General features: G+C 37.0%; 1 protein-coding gene across 2 annotated transcripts in view; it reads left to right on the top strand.

The window, feature by feature from the left end:
• DGKB (diacylglycerol kinase beta) overlaps positions 1–24,757 on the top strand; it is an 869,780-nt gene that overhangs the window by 371,008 nt on the left and 474,015 nt on the right. For both annotated transcript variants that reach the window (XM_070369773.1, XM_070369774.1), the window contains exons 17-19: positions 1,322–1,407; positions 3,717–3,806; positions 11,266–11,426. In XM_070369773.1, coding sequence (XP_070225874.1) covers positions 1,322–1,407; positions 3,717–3,806; positions 11,266–11,426 — 337 coding nt within the window. The remainder of the gene's footprint in view (positions 1–1,321; positions 1,408–3,716; positions 3,807–11,265; positions 11,427–24,757) is intronic.

Here is a 24,757-nt window from a genome sequence, read left to right on the forward strand (position 1 = left end):
TTTAAATGAACTTTCAGTTCAGTTCAGTTCAGTTCAGTCGCTCAGTCATGTCCAACTCTTTGCGACCCCATGAATTGCAGCACGCCAGGCCTCCCTGTCCATCACCAACTCCCAGAGTTCACTCAGACTCACATCCATCGAGTCAGTGATTCCATCCACCATCTCATCCACTGTCGTCCCCTTCTTCTCCTGCCCCCAATCCCTCCCAGCATTGGAAGGAATGAGGCTGAAACTCTAGTACTTTGGCCACCTCATGTGAAGAGTTGACTCATTGGAAATGAACTTTAGGTTACTTATAATACCTAATAAAATGGAAATGCTATGTATATAGTTGTAAAATACAATATACCTTCTCTGTAATAAGTTGTGATTCACCAAATTCAAGTTTCACTTTTGGAAACTTCCTGGATTTTATTTTTAAAGACTTTCAATTCCTGGTTGGTTGAATCTACAGATGCAGAATCTACAGATAGGAAGAGCCAGTTGTATTATATTGTTACCACCAGGGCTAGAAAGTTGAAGAGACACATTCCCAGATATTCTGTCTTGTTTCAAATTTGTTTTTTGTTTTTTGTTTTTTTCAAGAAAATAGGCATGCATGATTGTATAACTGAATGCATTATTTGTCTTTGTAGTTTTCCCCAAGGTAGGATGCATTCATAAGCATGCTGCATGCAGTAGCAGCAGAAGTGGTGAGCACTTATCACACCCAACCCAGACATTTTTGTGTGTTTCTGGGTGGTAAACACTGCCAAGGAGGTCAAAAGAGAGGAGGAAGCCTGGCTTCTATTCACAGATTCAAAGTCAGAAGGAAACACTGAAAACAGTTGGCTAAAACCTCAGATACAGCCTGACCAATTTCTCCCAGTAAGGGAGAAGGCAGAAAACTCTCAAAGACATTTTTTACTGAGCTATTAGTCACATTTATATAATTGTTCAAGAGAGAATTGTTGGTCAATAAAAATTAGTAAATAAAACATATTTGTATACATATGTCTAGGTAATCTGTATAGTCTAGGTAAACTGCATATCACGTATGGGATTGTACCTTAATGAAAATTATTATAATTTATTAATTTTATTTTTTCACTTTAGAGTTGTTAAAAGAAAAATATAAGTATTATGGAATATAGAATTTATAATGATAACATTTAAATTAGGATATGTTGATACTTCTATTTTAGAATTTCATTGTAGATAAGGGTTTACTATTTTTCAACAAAACCTAAATCTTTCATTAGATGAAATGCTAAATATACAGAAATAAAAATGTCCTAACTTTGAAATATCAATCATGTGCTGTAACATGCTTATTTTTCAGGTTAAACTTTTTCCGTGATGTTCCTGATTTCAGAGTGTTAGCCTGCGGTGGAGATGGAACTGTAGGGTGGATTTTGGACTGCATAGGTAATGAAGACACGTATTTAATGTGGCTTGGGTGAGAGTGGAAACCTTAAATTCTGTGTATTTCATTTGTTTATTTAACACATCCATATCTTTGTTAAATAAAATACACAGTGATAACAGTCAGACATCTGGAATATTGATGGCTTAATTTATTCTGTAGTTCAGATTTTTAACTGTCAAAATAATTTACAAATAACTAGAAATGCTTGTTTTCTCATTCATTTTTTTCATGGAATTTAATAAAACCACTTCCTTGGTGGCCCAGCTGGTAAAGAATCCAGTTGCAATACAGGAGACCTGGGTTTGATCCCTGAGTTGGGAAGATCCCCTGGAGAAGGGAACAGCTACCAACTCCAGTATTCTGGTCTGGAGAATTCCATGGACTGTATAGTCCATGGGGTTGCAAAGAGTTGGACATGACTGAGTGACTTTCACAGATACTTCCAGATCTGGACTGACCAATTCTTTGTTAAAAATAGATCCTTTCATAAAAAGGAAAGACCTGATTCAAAAGAAGTTTTACTATCTATATGTATTGAAGCAAAGTTTTATTCAATCAATGCAGTTGAGAATATTCGACCTTTTCATACCCTAAAAAATATTCAGATTAAAAATGAATACATATTGTCAATACCCTTTTGGTAAGCACCTAACAATTTTACTCTACTAACCTTTTTTTTTTTTTTTCGAAAAGAAAAGGGAAAATTGTATTCTTTGGCCCTCCAATAAACAATGTCAATAGTATTGATATTTTAAGGACAAAACCAGAGTTCAAGAACTACCAAAATTAAGGAGTCCCTTGAACAGTGTTTGAGGACTTGTAAGAATTTTAGTGAAAATAGTAGGAATTATTGGTTTTCATTAGTCCCTAAAATCTAAGCCTTTGGTAGTATACTGTGGCACATCCCTACATAATCTATTCCTTACCCATTTTTTACCCACATATGCTTACTCTGAGGGGCTGAGAAGGGAGAAAAATAAAGTAATATATGTTTGTGAGACGTCTTTAGTAACTCAAACAAAAGCATGTGGAATTTCAGTGATATGATATTTTCTGAACCCAAACACTATATCAACTTGAATCTCAAACAAAATCTGGTAATGTCTTCTTTTGTTGACTCTGACACAGAGCAATAGAACCATTGTTCAGTTCAGTTCAGTTCAGTCGTTCAGTCCTGTCCGACTCTTTGTGACCCCATGAATCAAAGCACACCAGACCTCCCTGTCCATCACCAACTCCCGGAGTTCACTTAAACGCATGTCCATCGAGTCAGTGATGCCATCCAGCCATCTCATCCTCTATCGTCTCCTTCTCCTCCTGTCCCGAATCCCTCCCAGCATCAGAATCTTTTCCAATGAGTCAACTCTTCACATGAGGTGGCCAAAGTACTGGAGTTTCAGCTTTAGCATCATTCCCTCCAAAGAACACCCAGGGCTTATCTCCTTTAGAATGGACTGGTTGGATCTCCTTGCAGTCCAAGGGGCTCTCAAGAGTCTTCTCCAACACCACGGTTCAAAAGCATCAATTCTTCGGCACTCAGCTTTGTTCACAGTCCAACTCTCACATCCATACATGACCACTGGAAAAACCATATTCTTGACTAGACAGACCTTTGTTGGCAAAGTTATGTCTCTGCTTTTAATATGCTGTCTAGGTTGGTCATAACTTTCCTTCCAAGGAGTAAGCGTCTTTTAATTTCATGGCTGCAGTCACCATCTGCAGTGGTATTGGAGCCCAAAAAAATAAAGTCTGACAGTGTTTCCACTGTTTCCCCATCTATTTGCCATGAAGTGCTGGGACCAGATGCCATGATCTTCGTTTTCTGAATGTTGAGCTTTAAGCCAACTTTTTCACTCTCCCCATTTCACTAACTTTTAGAATTCAACTGTTTTCAAAATATATTTTTCTTAAAGTATACCTAAACTTGATGTTGCCAAAGGACTTTTCTAAAGAACCTACTTTTCCACTTTAGTGCTATCCTTGTGTTGCATATACCTGCACCCTTGAGAATTTCAACTGAGTTAAGTCAAATGTGCTACAATTTTTAACTAAATTAACATATTTAAAAGTCTTTCCTCACATATAAGTCTTAAAAATTCCTGTCACCCTGTGAATTATGTTATTTACTTGTTTTATAAATTGCTACGAATGCATATAAGTTAATCATATTTTATAATTGTATATATATATAAAATGTGACTTTTTCTAAGTACCCTGTAGAATGTCTTCCATGCCAAGCTGTGTTTTTTTTTTAATTGTTGTTCAGTCAATGACCAATTTTTTTTCTTTTAATTTTTCAATTATACAGAAAAGGCTAATGTAGTCAAGCATCCTCCAGTGGCTATTCTGCCTCTCGGGACCGGCAATGATCTAGCAAGATGCCTGCGATGGGGAGGAGGTAAATAGATATGACAAACCAACAACAACAACAAAAATCTTTAAAAAACAGTAATATAGTGCAGAGCACCCTCTTTCAATAAACTAAATTTAGCATTTCTTCACTGCATGACAGCTTTCATGTGCTTTTAGCAAATGTAATTGCTGTCAGATGTAATATAATTTTGACTAATAGTCTGGGGTAGAGAAACAAACGGTGGACCAAGAGTTAGACTGTGATTGCTAATTATATGCTAGATGGGAGGGCAAGCATCTAACTTTCTCTTTCTCTGGTTTTTGGGTTTCCAACTTAAGAAATGAGGTAAGCATGGGTTAAATTTAAAATAATGTTCATATTTTTAATCTCTGACTTGTGTGAAAGAATCACAAACAAAGGAAAAGTGTTGAAAGATGAAAGGACAACTTGTCCAGGAGAGTACAAGAAAGTGAAAGTCAAGTTGGTCAGTCGTGGCTGACTCTTCGCAACCCCATGGACTGTAGCCTACCAGGCTCTTCTGTCCATGGGATTTTCCAGGCAATAGTCCTGGAGTGGATTGCCATTTCCACTGGGATGGAACCCCGGTCTCCTGCATTGTACACAGACGCTTTACCGTCTGAGCCACCAGGGAAGTCAGAAGAGTACAATATGTAACCAATTTTCTGAGACTCACTTTGCACTACGTGGTATGTTCTGCACTTGGGATAGACAGTTAAGAATAGAAAGAACACAAGATCTGCTTTATAAAGGGCCTTAAATTCTAGTGGAATATGAAGTCATATGTAAATTGTGAGACTTCTTACTGACAAGCAAGATAATAATCAGCATAATGAATGAGCTTACTTAGGAACTGACAAGGTAAAATAGGGAGAACTTGAGGGGTGGTGGTGGTTTAGTCACTAAGTCATGTCCCACTCTTGTGACCCCATGGACTGTAGCTCACCAGGTTTCTCTGTCCATGGGATTCCCAGGCAAGAATACTGGAGTGGCTTGCCATTTTCTCCTCCAGGGGATCTTCTCAACCCAGGAATCGAACCCAGGTCTTTTGCATTGCAGGCAGATTCTTTACAGTCTGAGCTAAGAGAGAAGCCCCAAATAAGTTCAGTTGCTCAGTCCTGTCTGACTCTTTGTGACCCCATGGACTGCAGCATATCAGGCTTCCCTGTCCATCACCAACTCCCTGAGCCTACTCAAACTCATGTCTGTCACATTGGTGATGCCATCCAACCATCTCATTCTCTGTTGTCACCTTGTCCTCCTGCCTTCAGTCTTTCCCAGCATCAGGTTCTTTTTAAATGAGTCAGCTCTTCACATCAGGTGGCCAAACTATTGGAGCTTCAGCTTCAGCATCAGTCCTTCCAATGAATATTCAGGACTGATTTCCTTTAGGATGGACTGGTTGGATATCCCTGCAGTCCAAAGGACTCTCAAGAGTCTTCTCCAACACCACAGTTCAAAAGCATCAATTCTTCAGCACTCAGCTTTCTTTTTAGTCCAGTGCTCACATCCATACCTGACTAGGAAAAACCATAGCTTTGACTAGCTGGACCTTTGCTGGCAGCATAATGTCTCTGCTTTTTAATATGCTATCTAGGTTGATCATGGCTTTTCTTCCAAGGAGTAAGCGTCTTTTAATTTCATGCCTGCAGTAACTATCTGCAGTGATTTTGGAGCCCCAAAAGATAGTTTTTCACTGTTTCCATTGTTTTCTCATCTATTTGCCATGAAGTGATGGGACCGGATGCCATGATCTTAGTTTTCTGAATGTTGAGTTTTAAGCCAACTTTTTCACTCTCCTCTTTCACTTTCATCAAGAGACTCTTTAGTTCTTCTTTGCTTTCTGCCATAATGGTGATGTCATCTGCGTATGTGAGGTTATTGCTATTTCTCCCAGAAATCTTGATTCCAGCTTGTGCTTCATCCAGCCCTGCATTTTGCATGATTTACTCTGCATATAAGTTAAAGAAGCAGGGTGACAATATATAGACTTGACATACTGCTTTCCTGATTTGGAACCAGTCTGTTGTTCCATGTTGAACCCAGGTCTCCCGCATCGCAGGCAGATTCTTTTCCATCTGAGCTGAGAGAAAAGCCCAAAATAGGGAGTACTCTAATAGGTGGATAATGACAGAGCCATATAGTATTGAAGGTGGGCTTGACAGGCAGAATAAACATCAGGTTTATACCTCTAGAGGTAGGAAGTCACTTGACATACTGAAGGAACTCAAAAATGGAATACTGTAGATGGAGCAGATGAGAAAATGGAGAATATTTCAAGATGAAATCTTAAAATAATTTGAAATATCATTAATAGGCTAATCTTACCTGAAGATATCAAAGAAAAGAAAACCATATTTGCTAAGAAGCAAGAACTGAATCCTAAATATTTTTAGCATCTAAACCCAGTGAAGTTTGAAAAGTGTCTACTAAGACAATGTGAATCAGAAACCCTTGGGGAGCTTGTTAAAGATACAGTGGATTGACCTCACCTCATATATGTTGAATTGGAATCTCTAGAGATGAAACTGCACAGGTGATTTCCTTTTTAAGCAAACTCCCTAAGTAACTTGATTCACAGAAAAATTTGAGAACAATTGTTCCATTTGTACCTGGATAACTTATGGACTCTACGACATATATATGTATTTGTATATATGACAGAATTTGAAACCAAGTTAAAAACATGGCATATGATATATTTGTGATTTTCATTAAGGATATAACAATAAAAGAATATTATAAAATGATGTGTTAAATTGTATAGAATCTAAAGATAGATAGATAGAAAGAATGAACCATTGCTTATGAGATGCTCATGTATTCCAGTGTTAATATTTGTATATTGATTAAAAAGAAGAGACTCATTCATGTGGCTTCTTATATATTCTTCTCAAAAGTATTTTTGGTATTTGAAAATTAATAACTTTATTTGGTTTGAAACTGGCAAATGCCTTAAATCTCAAAATTGAGTATAGAAGTTCCAGAGTATCCTCTAATTATTTCCTTATAAAACAGTTTTAAAGATATTATTATCAGTGGACAGAGACAGGTGGATTATAGTATTTGTTAGAGTGTATATTGATGATGAACTCTTTGTATCTAGTATATGTTGGCACTGTTCAATGTGCTAAATAGTGAATGAGAAATAAAGGGCTTTTACTATTTGATAATTATATTTTCATTGAGTATCCAGACAATAGAACAGTGAATAATGAAATATATAATTGCAAAATAAGGTCAAGATTATAAAAGAATCAGAATGTATTTTTAGAGAATAATACAGGGAAACTCCCCTGGAGGAGGGCATGGCAGCTCACTTCAGTATTCTTGCTTGGAGAATCCTATGGACAGAAGAGCCTGTTGGGCTATGGTCCATAGGGTTGCAAAGAGTCAAACATGACTGAGGCGACTTAGCACAGCAAGACACAGAGGGAAACTATTCAGCTATATAGTCAAGAAGATGTCCTTTAGGAAGTAACATTTAAGCTGGGTTTAAAATATGCAGAAAAAGAAAGCGCTCTCTGTATTGAGAGGAATGAAGGAAAAGTGATGATGTAACTCTAAGAGATTGTTGGGTGACCGATAGGTATAGCCTCAGGAGGGAGGTGGGAATAGTATGATGTTGGAGAGAGAAGTAAGAGCAGATTAGGTAGGTCTTGGTGGTCATGGTAGAAACTTATGTTATTGAAGCACATAGCAAAACTTTGGAAGAGTTTCAAAAGCAGAGTGACACAATGACATTTATGTTTTCAAAATAAGTTAATTTGGGGACATAAAAAAAGCTAAGAAAATATGGAGATGTGGGGAAGCATAGTTTTAGAGATCAGAACTTGTATTACCATTGAAATTAGAGGATGAACAGACCAAGCTAGGGCAGTGGTCATGCTAATGAAGCAAGTGGACACACTGACATTTTCAGGGATAGGCTGGTACAGCTTGCCCATGGATTGGGTGGGGGCTTTGGTGAAAGTGGGGTATTAAGGGGGCACTGCAAGATGCTCAAGATGAGCAGTTAGGAAAATGAGGGTGCCATTTGATAGAGTTTACTAATAAAGACACACACTCTGAAGTGGTGTGAATTATTTCTTGTCAGGTGTCTAACTTTGAGCAAGTTGCTTAAAACTGTGTGCTTCAGATTCTTCATCAGAACCTGAAGAAAATAGTTGGAGATGGCACTAGTGGTAAGGAACCCACTTGCCAGTGCAGGAGACAGAAGAGACACAGGTTTGACCCCTGAGTTGGGAGGATCTCCTGGACAACTCATTCCATTATTCTTGCCTGGAGAGTCTCGCGGACAGAGGAGCCTGGTGGGCCATGGTCCATAGGATCTCAAAGAGTCAGACATGACTGAGTGACTGACACTTTGCACTAAGAACCCTACCTTGTGGGTTCTTACACCCTAGATATCAAGTTATTTGCCCAGTGTCTGAGCCCTTCTTGTAATTATACTAATTATCATTATACTTAACATTTGGGAAAGAAATTACTTCATTTGACTAATAATCATTTGGTTCACTTAATGTCACTGGAATCTATTGACTGGGAAGTTTAATTTTTATGAATGTATTGCAAATTTTGAAAAATATAAAATGTACACATGTAGGACTTCTCAGGGCATTTGAAAAAATACTTTATTTTCATTTCCTTTGCAGTTTTTTCTGGCAATACTTAATCCCTCAAACAAAATTCTGAAAATTATTGCAAGAGAAAATACTGTGAAGAGTAAGGGAGTAAGAGACAGAGTTTTAGATGCAACACACTCTTACAAATGTTTTCTTCATGTGATTTTAAATTTGTAAAAATGACTTTTTAGATATTGCTTTTCTTCATGTGATCTTAAATTTGTAAAAATGACTTTTTAGATAGATTCAGTTATTATGATAACATCATATCATTAAATGGAAGATAAATACTAATTATGTTTTCATTTGATTTCTTAGCCTAGAGTGATTATAGGCTTTAAATAAAAATAATAGAAACAAAGTATCATCATTCTTTTCTAGAGCAAGCTTTTGTTTGCTTATTTGTAAGTTTTTCTTTTTTAAAAAATATAATCTTACTGAGTTCAGGAATGCTATTTATAGTTATGAATCATTATTTAACAAGCTTGAGCACAGATAAATACAAACATGTAGGGCATAGATATCTGTTAAGTGGAGAACAACAATTTGGAGTTCTTCACCTTTGTGAATTAATACTGAACTTCATGTATGATTCTCAAAATAGATTTATTGCCTCTATCTTTCCATTTTTATTTGGCTAGAAGACTGATTGATACCGGCCTTTTTCATGTGTATGTTAGTCGCTCAGTCATGTCCAACTCTTTGCAACCCAGTTTACTGTAGCCTGCCAGGCTTCTCTGTCCATGTAATTCTCCAGGCAAGAATACTAGAGAGTGTTGCTATTTCCTTATCCAGGGTATCTTCCAGACCCAGGGATCAAACCCAGGTCTTCTGCATTGCAGGCAAATTCTTTACCATCTTATCCACCACGGAAGCCCAGCCTTTTTCATACTTACCCATAAAAACTTTGAGAACATTTCCAGTGCTAAAGAATTTAATTTGATTGACCCTACTTAATCTCATTTTATTAATACTTTCATTAAATTAAATTCTGTTGTGTTCTTTCCTCATCAGTTCCATTCCTGTTTCTATTAACATAAGCTGTAGCTGAAAAGAAGCTCAATGTTTGTTTAAAGCATTATCATTTACTTATATTTATGCTGAGTGTGTGTATATTTTCATACTATATTATATAATATTAGTTTAATATATGTAAATTATTTATATCTAAAACCATCAAACTTATTTTCAAATAAGAATAGAATTTGGAAAATATATGACTATAAACTCCTTTTATTCCATTCAATGTGGAATATATATATATATGTATATATATATAATTGGGAGCTTTAAAAGAAATTTAACAAGGAAATAAATATTGAGAATGAGCGTAGAACTATTAAGAAGATCTGAAAAATAAGTACACTTAATTTTTGTTGCCTTGCAGTGAAAACAATTCATTTTTTAATCACTGAGTACTATTCTATACATTTTAAATATGTTCATCAATTTTGAATTATGCTATAAATATGATATGACATCTATTATTTCCTTTAATGTTTATGTCAGTGTAATCACAGTTTATTGTACTCTTTGCTGTGTGTGTTGAATAGTTCATAATTATTTTTTTAGACCCGTGTATGATAAGAGATGTAGGTTTCAGGATGAATATTCCTGATTTCTGGTTAATAATTAATTCTCTAATAGTTAATTCAACAAATACACCATAAATATAATTTATTTGTCTTTAGAGAATGTTGGCATATTATGGTACCTATTCTTTTTTCTTTTAATCCAATTCATTTTTTTTTAAGTGTATGTATGTTAACACCTCTAATGAGGACTCATAGCCTCTGGCATATACTTATTCAACAGATAAATTATTAAAATATAAACCTGAGTTGGACACAGAAAACATCTATGAAAATGTTGTCCAACTCAAAACATCATTTCAAGAATCTGTGTGTATTAGAGTTAGAGATACATTATTTAACTTAGTATAACATTTCACATCCTAATTTCATCATCAGTATTGTTGTTGACAACTTTCTGTTCTTTTGCCTCATAGACTAAGACCCTTTATGTATTTTCTCTTTTTTCCTCACTTCATTCTCACACCAAAGCTAAATTTTTATGGAGAAAGAAGCTATTTAGAATGTTAAAAGCAAACACTTCAGTAAATAACACAGCCAGGGTTAGGCTACGCCCCTAATTAACTATAATGTTACATAACTAAAGGTCCATTTAAGAGAAAATATAATATTAAGCAATAACTTTCAGGCCATGGTTACTATCTATAGTAGATTTATTTAAAAATGGATTTGTTGAGCATTATTGGAGGGTACATCTGGGAAAAGGAACATCTAAGGAGAAAGATGTAAATAATTATAGTGCAGTATACTAGTTCTATGCTATGGCTGGTTTTGAAAACTGTATGTTATGGTCCTGTGTAAAATCTATCATTTTGGGAGGGTGGCTTCTGGGAAAAAGTATTATCAAATGTAAAGCCTGCAGAGAGAGTAGAAGCAGAGGACAAGTTCAACATGGCAGCAAGAACTTTTATTTTAGCAAGTGGGTGGAGGGTGTCATCTTTGGGAGGCAGAATTCACAGGAGGATGATACCCAAACAGATCATCAATTCCATTTTGAACATATTGATAAAAAGTTTTGTGAGAGGTACACAGTGGCTATATTAAGAATTTGTACCACAGGAGAGAAATATGAGTTGCAAATTAAAGCTACAGATAAAATATTGATATGAGTATAATAAGATTGGTCTTAATTCTTCAACTTGCATTAAATTTGCTTTGAAATGCATTATTTAACTTTAGAATGATACAAGCATTCACACACTTAAATATAAGTAATAGCTTTTATTGTTTGGTTATATTTTTTCTCAAGATAAAATTTTTTTTCATTAGGTTATGAAGGTGAGAATTTGATGAAAATCTTAAAAGACATTGAAAACAGCACAGAAATCATGTTGGACAGGTGGAAGTTTGAAGTCATACCTAATGACAAAGATGAGAAGGGAGACCCAGTGCCTTACAGTATCATCAATAATTATTTTTCCATTGGCGTGGTAAGATTTTCCACTAAACATTCTTTTTTTTTTTTAACCAGTTCTGCATAATCACTGACATAAACTCTTATTTACGAAGATTTACTGCTTATAAGTAATTTGTTTTACCTTTGTGTCAGCAAAACACCTCTTCTAATGGGTAATAGTAGTAAAACTTCTGAATTTATTTAAAATCAGAGAATCAGTGATAGATTTTTCATGTGCTAAACAAAGGAAAGAAACTATATGTAATTGTTTGATAATTGTTTAGTAAAATTAAGCTTAGAATGCTTTATAAGGTTTATAAAATGGTTTATAAGGTTATAAGTTTCACATTCTAAAAGTGTGACAAGAATGCATCGTTATCTTATTTTGAAATCTATATTACAATATCACAACATATTAGTTTTCTATTTATAGACATTATTTTTAAAATTATGATTTACTTTAAAGTCTAAGAAAAATGCTGTTAGTATTCTCAAGTGGTTAATTAGTAAAAAAACTAATTTTTGTCTTAATTTCTTGATAACTTTGAGACTGAAATTAAAATATCATTTGGCAATTGAAACAGTTATTGAAATTTCAATCCCTAAGGAATTAATAAAGTTAACAGTGATTTTACATGTATTTATATATTACCCAGACTTATGACGTCTTAAAATATATATCTACAGCATTACATTTTATTGAACATAGTCGCCCAATATTAATTTACGTCATGTCTCATTTCTCTCTTATGGATGTGCACGTACACACACACACACTCACACACACACAAACACAAATAGCAAACTATCGAAAGTATTGGTTGAGTCCATGAACTTAGGAGTCAAGCTACCTTGGTAAGAGTTCTTTAACAATTTTTTTCTCTTCCTAGTTTCCATCAATTTACCTGTGTCATGATGGTTATTATTTTCTCCCTCATAGTAATAAATAATGGGATTATACATGTAAAGAGCCTCATATAATGATGCATAATGAAGGCTAAGTATACAATTGTTACTATAGTATGATAATAATTATTTTTTTCAAGAAAAATGTAATGCATTTGATCCATAAAAATCCTGTTTATATTTGATATGAATGTGAATAGCAATATTTTAACATCTTTACTGACCTAATTCACTCATTTTAAGTAAACCTTTTAATGATTTTAATAAATCTGTCTCATTTTAAAATGTTTTTATCACCAAGGCAAGAATCTTCATGCCCACATGTAGTCAATTCTGAGTCCTTACCCTAGCTCCAAACAACAACTAATCTTTCTAAGGTTTGCCCTTTATGGATAGTTCATATGAAAGAAATAATATGATATATAGTCTTTTGCATTTGGTTTCTTTCACTTCACATAATGTTTTGAGGTTCACTTATATGAACTACATGAAATACTGTATTCTTTGTATTGCTGAGTAGTAAGTATCCCATTGTATGGACTTATAATATATTGTCTATCTCTTCACAAATTGATGTAGATTTAGATTGTTTCCAGTCTTGGATATTATGAATAATGTTACTCTTTTAAGTCCCTGTAATTAATTTTTTTATTTCAGTTAGTATACTTTTTAACTCAAGGATTTCTATTTGGTTATTTTTTTAATATATTTTTAGGCCTTTAATTGGCATTTTCTATTTGAATAGTCATCGTTATATTTTCATTTATTATTTAAGCATAGTTTATGTTAGTTCTTTGATGTATTTATAATACATCATAATTTGATATAATACATCAAAATACATATAATACTGTTTTGAAGTCTTTGTCTGCTAAGTCCAACATCTAGAATCCATCAGAGACATTGTTTGCTTTTTTCCAAAGTATGTGTTACACTTGCCCATTCCTCTGCGTGTTTGTGAATATTTGGTTGGAAACTAGAGATTACAACATATTTAACAGCTGTGGATTTGCATTCGCCCACAGGGGTTATGGTTGTTCCTGTGTTTGTTTAGGGAGTTCCCAGAACTAATTATATGGAGCTGTTCTCCCTTCTAGTGTATGAATATACTGCTGCCTCTGAATTTTTGTTTTTCCTTTTGCTTTTATATTAACACTGGCTTCTGAGGATTGTTCCTATGTCAGTATGAATGACCAAAGTTTGTGTTTAAAACCCTTGAGACAGTAGGTTTTCATCCCTTTGCTGCTGTATGTTCATTGGGGAATGCATACAAACTTCAGGCAGTTATTAATCTAATTCAGCTTTTAATATCTGTTGGCTCTTTTATGTCTTGTGCTCACGTACAAGGCTTCTCACTTAGCCAAGGATGTGTAGATAACTAGGGCCTGTGTTACTCTGTCCTGAACACAGATGCAACCCTCTTTCACCTGTCCTGCACATATATACAACCATGCATTTAGTGTTTCAGACAGAAAGGAATATGTGGCAACGTATCGAGGCCCATGGGGCTTCCCTGGTGGCTTAGATGGTAAAGAATCCGCCTTCAATGCAGGAGACCTGGGTTCAATCCCTGGGTTGCGAAGATCCGTGGAGAAGGGCATGGCAATCACTCCAGTGTTCTTGCCTGGAGAATTCCACGGATGGAGGAATGGCAGGTTACAGCCATAGGTTTGCACAGAGTCGGACATGACTGAACCAACTAAGCAGCTGCAGCATTGAGGCCCGTTATGGCTGCATCATTCCCAAGGTCTCCTATTGAAAATAGGGCTAGTTGCCTGGTTAGCTGCTTGCCTTAATCAGTTTTGCAAACTTAGGCAACCTGCTACATTTGCCACTGAGATGACTATTATTTTAGATAACTCTCTGGGTAATGGAATTTCTCTAGCTTCCACTCCAAATCATGCTGGCTCCCCCGACAGTAAAGTCGCTTGCTTTCTTAGTGTGCCCAACCCCGCTAGAACTATCGCACTGACGGAACTGAAGTGTGAGGTAGCAGCTCAAGATTGAAACATCAGATTGCCAGCATTCTTATCTTAGGTTCAGTAGTTTTTTTTTTTGGTAAACGGTTGTCAATTTGTTATATGCCTCTGATGAATCTTCAGTGGTCTTCAACAGAAATTATTTCTCTTCCATCACAGGAGACATGTGGCAATGTTTGGACACACATTTGCTTGTCATGGGTGAGAGAGTGTTGCTCTTGCCAGCTAATGGATAGAAGATAGGAATGCTGCTAAACATTCCCATTTCATAGAACAGCCCCCCAAATGCACAAGAAAGAACCACATAGTTCAACATGTCAATACAGCTGAGGCTGAGAAACTTTGATATTAAGAAAAAAATATTAATTACAAAATTCAAGATGTTGGAAAACGGGAAATAGCTAAAACCTAAAGAAATGAGAAGAAAAAGCTGTAATAGAAATGACAGGACAAAGAATAACAAGAGCAAAAAAGAGTATGTTAATGAAATAAAACTTGATTATTGGAAATAATCAAATCTACTGCAAAACTGATGTTTTAAAAATATTGTAAAGAGAATTGCAAATAATATAGAATGATAAAGACCAAAAATCCCTCCATAAAGACAAAAAGTAATATCCTAACTGAAAATATATTAAGACTAAATAAGGGAGTGTAGCAAAGTTACTAAATATAAAATAAATTTATTCAATAGTATTTCATTATATAAGCAATAATCAACACATTTACAAAAACAGCAAGCAAAAATGGGAAGTATCTAGAAATTTATAAAGAATATACAAAACCTACCGGAGAAGGCAATGGCACCCCACTCCAGTACTCTTGCTTGGAAAATCCATGGATGGAGGAGCCTGGTAGGCTGGAGTCCATGGGGTCGCTAAGAGTCGGACACGACTGAGCGACTTCACTTTCACTTTTCACTTTCATGCATTGGAGAAGGAAATGGCAACCCACTCCAGTGTTCTTGCCTGGAGAATCCCAGGGACAGAGGAGCTTAATGGGCTGCCGTCTATGGGGTCGCACAGAGTCAGACACGACTGAAGTGACTTAGCAGCAGCAGCAGTAGCATGCAAAACCTACAAATAGAAATGTTAAAACTCTCTACAAGACATAAAAGATGAGAATAAATAGAGATAGTTTCTATTCTTAGATGAGATAGCTTAATATAATATTGCACATTAATGTATACCTTTAACCTATAACTAATCAAAATTAGAGCTGGATTTGTATGAAAAATTTGAAAAACTTTTTCCAAAATATATGTAACAAAGTAGCTCATTACATCTTAATAAGAAGAAAGAACTATTTTACCAAATTAGACATGCTACAAATGAATTGCATAATTATAATAAAATAGTGTAATGAATGAGTAGATGAAGAACTCAATGGAAAAGCAGAGAGACACATATAGAAACTTGACAGAATGGATGTAGCCTGAAATCTCATTGGAAAAATAATGGTGCTCAGTTGATATGTGTTCAGACACTAGCTTCCTAGGGAGAGGAAATTTTGTTAGAACTCTGTCTCACATTACATAGGCAATTGCTAGAAATACTGAAGTACTAAAGTTGAAATGCAAGGTTTAGGGCCTAATAAAAGTATAAAATAATATGCAATGGCACTCATATATGATATTAAGGTAACACAGAACTAAACAAGGCAGCTTTTGATTGTTTTCTTTAGAAGAGTGCTGTTCTATTTAACTTGCAGCCTCTTTCACTGAATATGACATGGGAAGGAGAGGTGTGAAAAGAGGGAAAGCATTCTTGCCTGAAATATTTGCGTCTGTCCCAGCAAGACAGAGGATCAACACTCAGTGTCAAATCAGACCAGTAGACCTTATAGAGTTCAAGTTCTGGCTTTCACTCAATGAGTTCTATTTATCAACTTATGATCCTCTGCCCCGGTGAGTAAATCCAGCAGACAACAAAAATAACTGAATCATGTACCTCAAGTCATTGCTGCTGCTGCTGCTAAGTCGCTTCAGTCGTGTCTGACTCCTAGCGACCCCATAGACGGCAGCCCACCAGGCTCCACCGTCCCTGGGATTCTCCAGGCAAGAACACTGGAGTGGGTTACCGTTTCCTTCTCCAATGCATGAAAGTGAAAAGTGAAAGTGAAGTCGCTTAGTTGTGTCCGACTCCTAGCGACCCCGTGGACTGCAGCCTACCAGGCTCCTCCGTCCATGGGACTCTCCAGGTAAGAGTACTGGAGGGGGTGCCATTATGGCTCTACCCTCCTCTAGATACAGAGTCCTCTCTATTCAACAACTGGGTGATAAAAGAGAATGAAATATTGACATTTGTGAGTGCTTTTCTTTTAAAATGGACCAGGGCTGGAAGATGTTCAGCTTAAAACCCATTGGCTGTATCCTAATCAGTTACACCTAATTGTAAGGACGGGCTTCCCAGGTGGCACTAGTGGTAAAGAACTCACCTGCCTACGCAGGTTAGATGTAAGAAACGCACGTTTGATCCCTGGGTTGAAAAGATCCCCTGGAGGAGGGCACAGGAACCCACTCCAGAATTCTTGCCTGGAGAATCCCATGGAAAGAGGAGCCTGGTGGGCTATAGTCCATTGGTTCGCACAGAGTTGGATGTGAGTGAAGCAACTTAGCATGCACACAACTGTTCGGAAAGGAATTCTGTTTGCCCAAGATGAAAAGGGGAAATTGGTAAATAACTAGCCACTTTCTCCTAATTTTTTCTTTGTAATGCCTTTCACTTTTAGCCAGAACAGTGGAAATAATTCTGAAGTCACGGTTAACTCTGAAAATAGGTATTCATCTATAGTGGTGATCCTTAAATAAAAGCTTCTTTATTAATTATCTTCTTGTGCTAGATACTGTTTGAGGATTGGCAGTGAAAAGGATAGAAGTCTATGTAATCACTAAACTTACAATACTGTGAGGTGAGACAGAATTGTCATGAGAGATTTATCATCTGGGTATTAGAAATATAGATGATGGAAATTACTAAGAAAAACTGATAGTTGCTACCTTTTAGTCTGATTTTGTACTTTAATGACTACAGATAATCTCAGAACTTACAGTTAGAAAATTTTTCATCTACTGGATAACATCAAATTCATATATGCCATTAGTTTCATCCTCGTTGTTGATTCTTCATTCATTTGCTTATTAAAAAAAAGTATCTTTTTTTTTTTTTTTTTGGTCAGGCCCTGGAGTTGTAGAAATGAATAAAAGAGACAGATTACCTCATTATTAAAATCCCGAGCTCAATAGTAGAAGTATTTAAAAAATGCACAAATACAACTTTGGGGGGTAAATTGTGATATACACTGTGAAAGACAAGAAAAGTTGCCAAGAGCTAGAATAAGGGACAAATTTAGTTCTCATAGTAAAAGAAGGTCAGTATAAATAAGATACATTTAAGAGGGGATCTAAGGAATACATGTAAGTCAGGTGGACACCAAATAGATGGAAAGTGCATACCAAGCAGGTATAACTGTATGTGAAGAGCCTGAGGAGACAAATGGCCTGGTGTGTTCTGACCTACAAGGTCAGTGTGCCTGGAACATAAAGAGAGAAGCTGGGAATGAATAACAAAAAAGACAATAGCATAAATGGCTGCTCCTGTGTCTTAAAGATGCTTCAAAGCCAAGATGTGGTCTTTGTTTTTTAAGAGAGGCCATTGAATGATTCAGTGAATACAGTCAGGAAATGAAGTAGTCCAATTCATGTATAGCAGAAGGTCTTCTACTAGAGGTGAAGTTAGACATTAATAGAAAGGTAAAACAAGTGTGATAAAAATGATCCATATAGCTTTGGATATTTCATTTTAACCTAAAATCTATAAAAATAATTGAATTGGCCAATTTTTTTCTTAAAGGCCCAGCTACTGTCATTTCTTTGAATGTCGGTCATCAATGGGGGTTCTACAAAGTTTGCTTGTATAAATCACACTCCATAATAAACTATCTGTTATTTCCATTTTTAGATTCTTTTAAGTGGAACAAAGACCCAAAAGATACTTGTGAAGCAATCTGAGTATAAAATCCTTTTAGATTTTTACAATAGTTTCAAAAATCTTTTATAATGCTCTCTCTTACATATAATTCTATGGCAAAGAACATATAATTCTATGGCAGTTTCACAACTGCATTTATATCCAATCTTCCCAAATCATCTTTGTTTTCATATATAAAACAAAGGCTCTTTTTGTAATTATATTTTCCATTGCTATAATAGGTAATTAAATTATATAATTATAATAAAGACTAAAATTGGCATAAACAGTGTTGGAAACCACACAAATGACTCTTGGTAAGTATAAACCTCAGAATGTGGAAACACTTGCAGACGGAAATAGTTGAGAGGGGCTGGAATTATACTGAGTTACAGGCAGCTTCAGTATCTTCAGGGGACAGTAGGAAAGATGTCAGTGGGCCTCCTCTGGTGCAAGGATGAGCGTGTCTTCTTCTGGATCCCTAAGCAAATAGGACCCTGTTACCATAGCTAAGAGGGACTGCAGCCAGGTTACAGGGCAGCCTCAAGAGTCATAGTCTTGGGACTTCCCTGGTGGTCGACTGATTAAAGACTCCAAGCTCCCAGTGCAGTGGTCATGGATTTGATTTCTGATCAGGGAGCTTGATCACACCTACTGCAGCTAAGAGTTCTCATGCCATAAGTTAAAGATTTCGCATATCGCAACTAATACCCAGGACAGCAAAATAAATACTAAATATATTTTTTAAATAGATCTGTAGTCTGCATTTTAAAAAGCAGTCAATTTCTCCAGTCTTAATTAACCAGGCTGGAGAGAGAAACACCTTGTCAGCCCAGCTAGAGATCCCGAAGCTCTCTAGGCTCTTTTCTATAGATACATGAACTCCCCACCTCTCCTTCCCTCTTGGAGAAGGTAGGGGAGAGGCAGTTTTAGGATTGCTTTCTCTCATTCCCCAAAGCCTGGCTGGGTGCTGAGCGCCACCTGTGTTTTCCTTAGGGCAGAGTCCCCAAATGCTCACATTTAGAACCTTCCTCTAGTCACCTGAAGTTAGCCTGCCGTCTGGAGATGCTCACCTGCCCTCGGCTTGCTGTCCCACGTGGGACGCACGCACGGCATGCAGCACGCACAGGGCACGTGCACAGAGTGCCAGCCAGGAGGTGGGGAGGAAGGAGGCCCACAAACCTGTGCAGGCACCAGGTGGGTCAGTTGCCTGCTAAAATCATCAGTGTAGGCGTCCAGAAGCAGCTCAGGGGCCATGCTCCTGGAGGAATCTCTGTGTTGATCTGTAGGCTCCATCGCCCCTCAGATCAGATCAGATCAGATCAGTCGCTCAAAATGCCCCAGTGACTGTGAGGCCTTCTCTCTCCTACCTGCTCCCAGCCTCTGCCATCCACTCCCCACCAAACTGGTGTTGAGACCCTCTGTACTCCAAGTGAGATGAGAAAGAAGTGGCCTCTGCGGCCACATCCTGCGAGGCACAGGAAGCTAAACACTCCATCCCGATGCTGAGGGAAATCTGGGACTGAATGGAGGCTTTTTTGCAACTGAGCTGGGCCACGCTGGGGGAGTGGCCATGCCAGTAAAGGAAAAATGTTCTCACCCCCTTCAGTGGATCTGTTCTTGGATATTTTGCTGTGCTGGAACTTCTCCGCTGGACTCCCTGACTCGGCGAAGGTACTATCTATTCATTAGTGATTGTCGAAAGCTGTATTCCTTGAGGAGGGGATGGCGGGCGGGTGACTGCTGAAAACGCCCCCTGCACTATCTTGCCCACTTCTCTCGCCAAGGTTTTTGTGTTTTTTTTTTAAAAAAACAAAAGGAAATAAACACATAGCATAATAATGGTTATTATTATGCCACAGTTATGGAAAATATTTTAATGGTTATAAGAGTAAATATAAGTAAATATAAGCCACAGTTATGGAAAATATTTTAATGGTTATAAGAGTAAATCATGTGCATCTGTGCCAGTAAACTTTACAATGTGGAAGAAATTGAGTATTGCCCATCTAAATGGAAAAAGTGAAATACGCTGAATGGCAGCGGTGCCCAACATTTTTTTGGCACCAGGGACCGGTTTCGTGGAAGCCACTTTTTCAGGGGTTAGGTGGGGGTGGTAGTTTCAGAGTGATTGACGCACATCACGTTTATTGTGTACTTTATTTCTGTTATTATTATGTCAGCTCCACCTTAGATCGTTACAGATTAGATTCAGGAAATTGGGAACCCCTGCTGAAGGGTAGGCAATCTAAGGCAATAGTTCTCAAACTTAAGTATGTATCAAAATCACCTGCAGGACTTTTTAAAATGCAGATTGTGACCCTCAAGCCCAGGCTTTCAGTAGGTCTGAAATGGAGTCCAAGAACTGATGATTCTAACATCTCCCAGGTGGTCCCAGTGTCTCTTGTCCATGGTCACACTTTGAGAACCATTTCTCTAAGCGTACAATCAAAGAGGAAGAAGTAAAAACATAGTAAAAGAGCTATTAAAACTGGTGTCATTTAAACAGTCTTTCATAGCACAGATAATTCTTATGTTTTAAAAATTGTTCCCGAGTAGAAAGACAGAATGTTTCCCCCTTCATTTTGTATAGCTAGCAAACCTCAGTATAAAAACCTCACTAACAAAACTCCAAAAAAGAACATGTATATAAATACAACAGTTGCAAACAACAAAATTAGCATGTAAATTCAAGTATTGAAATTAAGGAATACAACCTATTAACAGAGGAGGGTTTATTTCAACAAAGGCAAATGTGTTATTAGCATAATTATTTAAAAAAGAAGCAGGTTTGTGATTTTTATAATTGAAAACTACTGAAAATGTGTAAACCATTTCCTACAAATTAACATGTAATATCATATTAATAGTGGCATACTAGAGGCATCCCAAATAAAACCAAAAAGAATGCAGGGATTATATTTGTCACCACTGTAGTTAGCATTTCTAGGAAAATGAGCTAATTTAATAATAAAAATTTAAGTGTGTAAATATTGACAAGAGGCAAGCGTAATGTTATTTGGAGATGACACAATGTCATATATATAGTCAATATGCATCAGGTAAAAATGAAACTAGTAAATCAATTTCAGTTGCCAAATACTAGGTAAATATATAGGAAAATGACCGTAAATTCTTCCTTTATAAAATTAACTATTAATATGAATATAAAAGTACAGGAGACAGCGACCAAGACCATCCCCGTGGAAAAGAAATGCAAAAAAGCAAAATGGCTGTCTGGGGAGGCCTTACAAATAGCTGTGAAAAGAAGAGAAGCGAAAAGCAAAGGAGAAAAGGAAAGATATAAGCATCTGAATGCAGAGTTCCAAAGAATAGCAAGAAGAGATAAGAAAGCCTTCTTCAGCGATCAATGCAAAGAAATAGAGGAAAACAACAGAATGGGAAAGACTAGAGATCTCTTCAGGAAAATTAGAGATACCGAGGGAACATTTCATGCAAAGGTGGGCTCAATAAAGGACAGAAATGGTATGGACCTAATGGAAGCAGAAGATGTTAAGAAGAGGTGGTAAGAATACACAGAAGAACTGTACAAAAAAGATATTCACGACCAAGATAATCAGACCACCTGACCTGCCTCTTGAGAAACCAGTATGCAGGTCAGGAAGCAACAGTTAGAACTGGACATGGAACAACAGACTGGTTCCAAATAGGAAAAGGAGTACGTCAAAGCTATATATTGTCAGCCTGCTTATTTAACTTATATGCAGAGTACATCATGAGAAACACTGGGCTGGATGAAGCACAAGCTGGAATCAAGATTGCCAGGAGAAATATCAATAACCTCAAATATGCAGATGACACCACCCTTATGGCAGAACTTGAAGAGGAACTCAAAAGCCTCTTGATGAAAGTGAAAGAAGATAGTGAAAAAATTGGTTTAAAGCTCAACATTTAGAAAACGAAGATCATGGCATCTGGTCCCATCACTTCATGACAAATAGATGGGGAAACAGTGGCTGACTTTATTTTTCTGGGCTCAAAACTCACTGCTGATGGTGACTGCAGCCATGAAATTAAAAGACACTTACTCCTTGGTAGGAAAGTTATGACCAACCTAGACAGCATATTACAAAGCAGAGACATTACTTTGCCAACGAAGGTCTGTCTAGTCAAGGCTATGGTTTTTCCAGCGGTCATGTATGGATGTGAGAGTTGGACTGTGAAGAAAGCTGAGCGCTGAAGAATTGATGCTTTTGAACTGTGGTGTTGGAGAAGACTCTTGAGAGTCCCTTGGACTGCAAGGAGATCGAACCAGTCCATCCTAAAAGAGATCAGTCCTGGGTGTCCATTGGAAGGACTGATGCTGAAGCTGAAACTCCAATACTTTGGCCACCTGATGCGAAGAGTTGACTCATTTGAAAAGACCCCGATGCTGGGAAAGACTGAGTGCAGGAGAAGGGAACGATGAAAAGGATGAGATGATTGGATGGCATCACCGACTCAATGGACATGAGTTTGGGTGGACTCTGGGAGTTGGTGATGGACAGGGAGGCCTGGCATGCTCTGGTTCATGCAGTGGCAAAGATCGGACACTACTGAGCAACTGAACTAAACTGAACCATACATGATTACAAGTTTTTTTTTTTTTTTTTTTTTCCTCATGTTGAAAACCTTTGAGACCTAGTTTCTTATATAGCACCTTGGAAATATGCAATTCAGTCTTACTGACTGTAGTTTCTATGCTGTGTACTACATTCCAGTCACAGTTGCTTTATAGTTGGCAGTTTATACCTTTTGACCCCCTCCACCCATTTGCATCCCCTCTCCTGGCATCCTTTAGTCATTTTCTGTATTTATTAGCTTGATTTTGTTTATTTATTTTGTTAGATTCCTCATACAAGTGAGACTCTTACAGTATTTCACTTTCTCTAACTTATTTCACTTAGCATAGAGTTCTCAGGGTTCATCCATGTTGTCAAAAATGGCAAGATTTCTTTCTTTTTATGGCTAATATTCCATTGTGCACTATGCCTCATTTATCTGTTCATCCATCAGTTCAACTTAGCTTGTTTCAAAGCTTGACTGTTGTAAATAGTGCATGAATGAACTTGGGGGTGCATGTATCTTTTCCAATTAGTGTTCTCTCCATTTGCTTCTTACAACTCCACTTTCTCTTGGCTATCTTCCCTTTGGGGATTTTGCCTTATATATCCCAAGTGTATCAAGGTACTTATTATTAGCCTTAGATGCCTGGCTCATTAATTTTATTTTTCAGCTTTCTGGTTTTATCGATAGCTGTGGCTTTCCTCGTCCATAATGACACGGACCCTGCCTTCTCATGTTTTTGTTTTTGTGGCTTTGCGCTGGTGAGTCAATTCCTGGCTAAAATACTCATGGGAAGCATGTACATCTGGAGACTGTAGAACCCATACTCTGTGAAAGTTCTCTGTTGATTCACTTTTCTTACCAGTACAGAAAGCAAGAGAGATTATATATTTAAAATGCAAAGGGTATAGTTCAAATTAGTAATAGCTGCCTCAAATACACAAAAAGTTCATTGAAAGTGAAAGTCACTTGGTCGTGTCTGACTCTTTGCGACCCCATGGACTATATAGTCCATGGAATTCTTCAGACCAAAATATAGGACAAGGTAGCCTTTGCCTTCTCCAAGGGATCTTCCCAACCCAGGTCTCCCGTATTCCAGGTGGATTCTTTACCAGCTGAGCCACAAGGGAAGACCCAAAAGATCATCATAAGTCCCTGTAACTATGAAGTTTTCCCTGCCCTATTTGTAATCATCCACCTAAACAAAACATGCCATATTGCAACAAGGAGAGTATTCGTGTATAAGATCAGAGAAGGAAGGATGTTAATACCAAAGGTACTCCTAGTACAGGGTCCAGTTTAAAAGAACAGCAGAATATTCTTATGGGCCATTTACTAGAATTTATAAATGGCATATAGAATAAATATTTCATAACTTCTGATTGTACTTGCATTAACATAAAATCTAAAATATTGACTCATTATGGTCATTTAGTACCCTAGTTCTGATTAGTATTTTAGTCACAAGGGAGTTCATTTATTAGTGTATTCTACAAATATTTATTCAGTGCATGTTGTAGTTCCTGATAAGCATTATAGTGGGTACAAAGATGAATACTAAGCCAGAAAAAAGTGTGAATTCCACCATGCTGGACATAAATCACTACATACATGCATCTTTCCTTTAATGTGGCTAGAAGATATACCAATAAGTAACGTTTCAGGGAATTAATTTAGTCCCTTTAAACTGTCAGCATATTTATCTTATTGGTGGTTTACTCGCCAAATCATGTCTGACTCTTATGACCCTATGGACTGTAGCCCGCCAGGCTCCACTGTCCATGGAATTTCTGGGCAGGATACTGGAGTGGGCTGCCATTCCCTTCTTCAGGTGATATTCCCTACCCAGAGATCGAAACCAGGTATCCTGCATTGCAGGTGGATTCTCTACAGCTGAGCCATCAGGGAAGTCTTTATCTTATATTTTAAGGTTATGGTATTAACTG

Source organism: Bos mutus, chromosome 4 (assembly GCF_027580195.1).
Source record: "Bos mutus isolate GX-2022 chromosome 4, NWIPB_WYAK_1.1, whole genome shotgun sequence".
In the NCBI taxonomy this organism is placed as follows: domain Eukaryota; kingdom Metazoa; phylum Chordata; class Mammalia; order Artiodactyla; family Bovidae; genus Bos; species Bos mutus.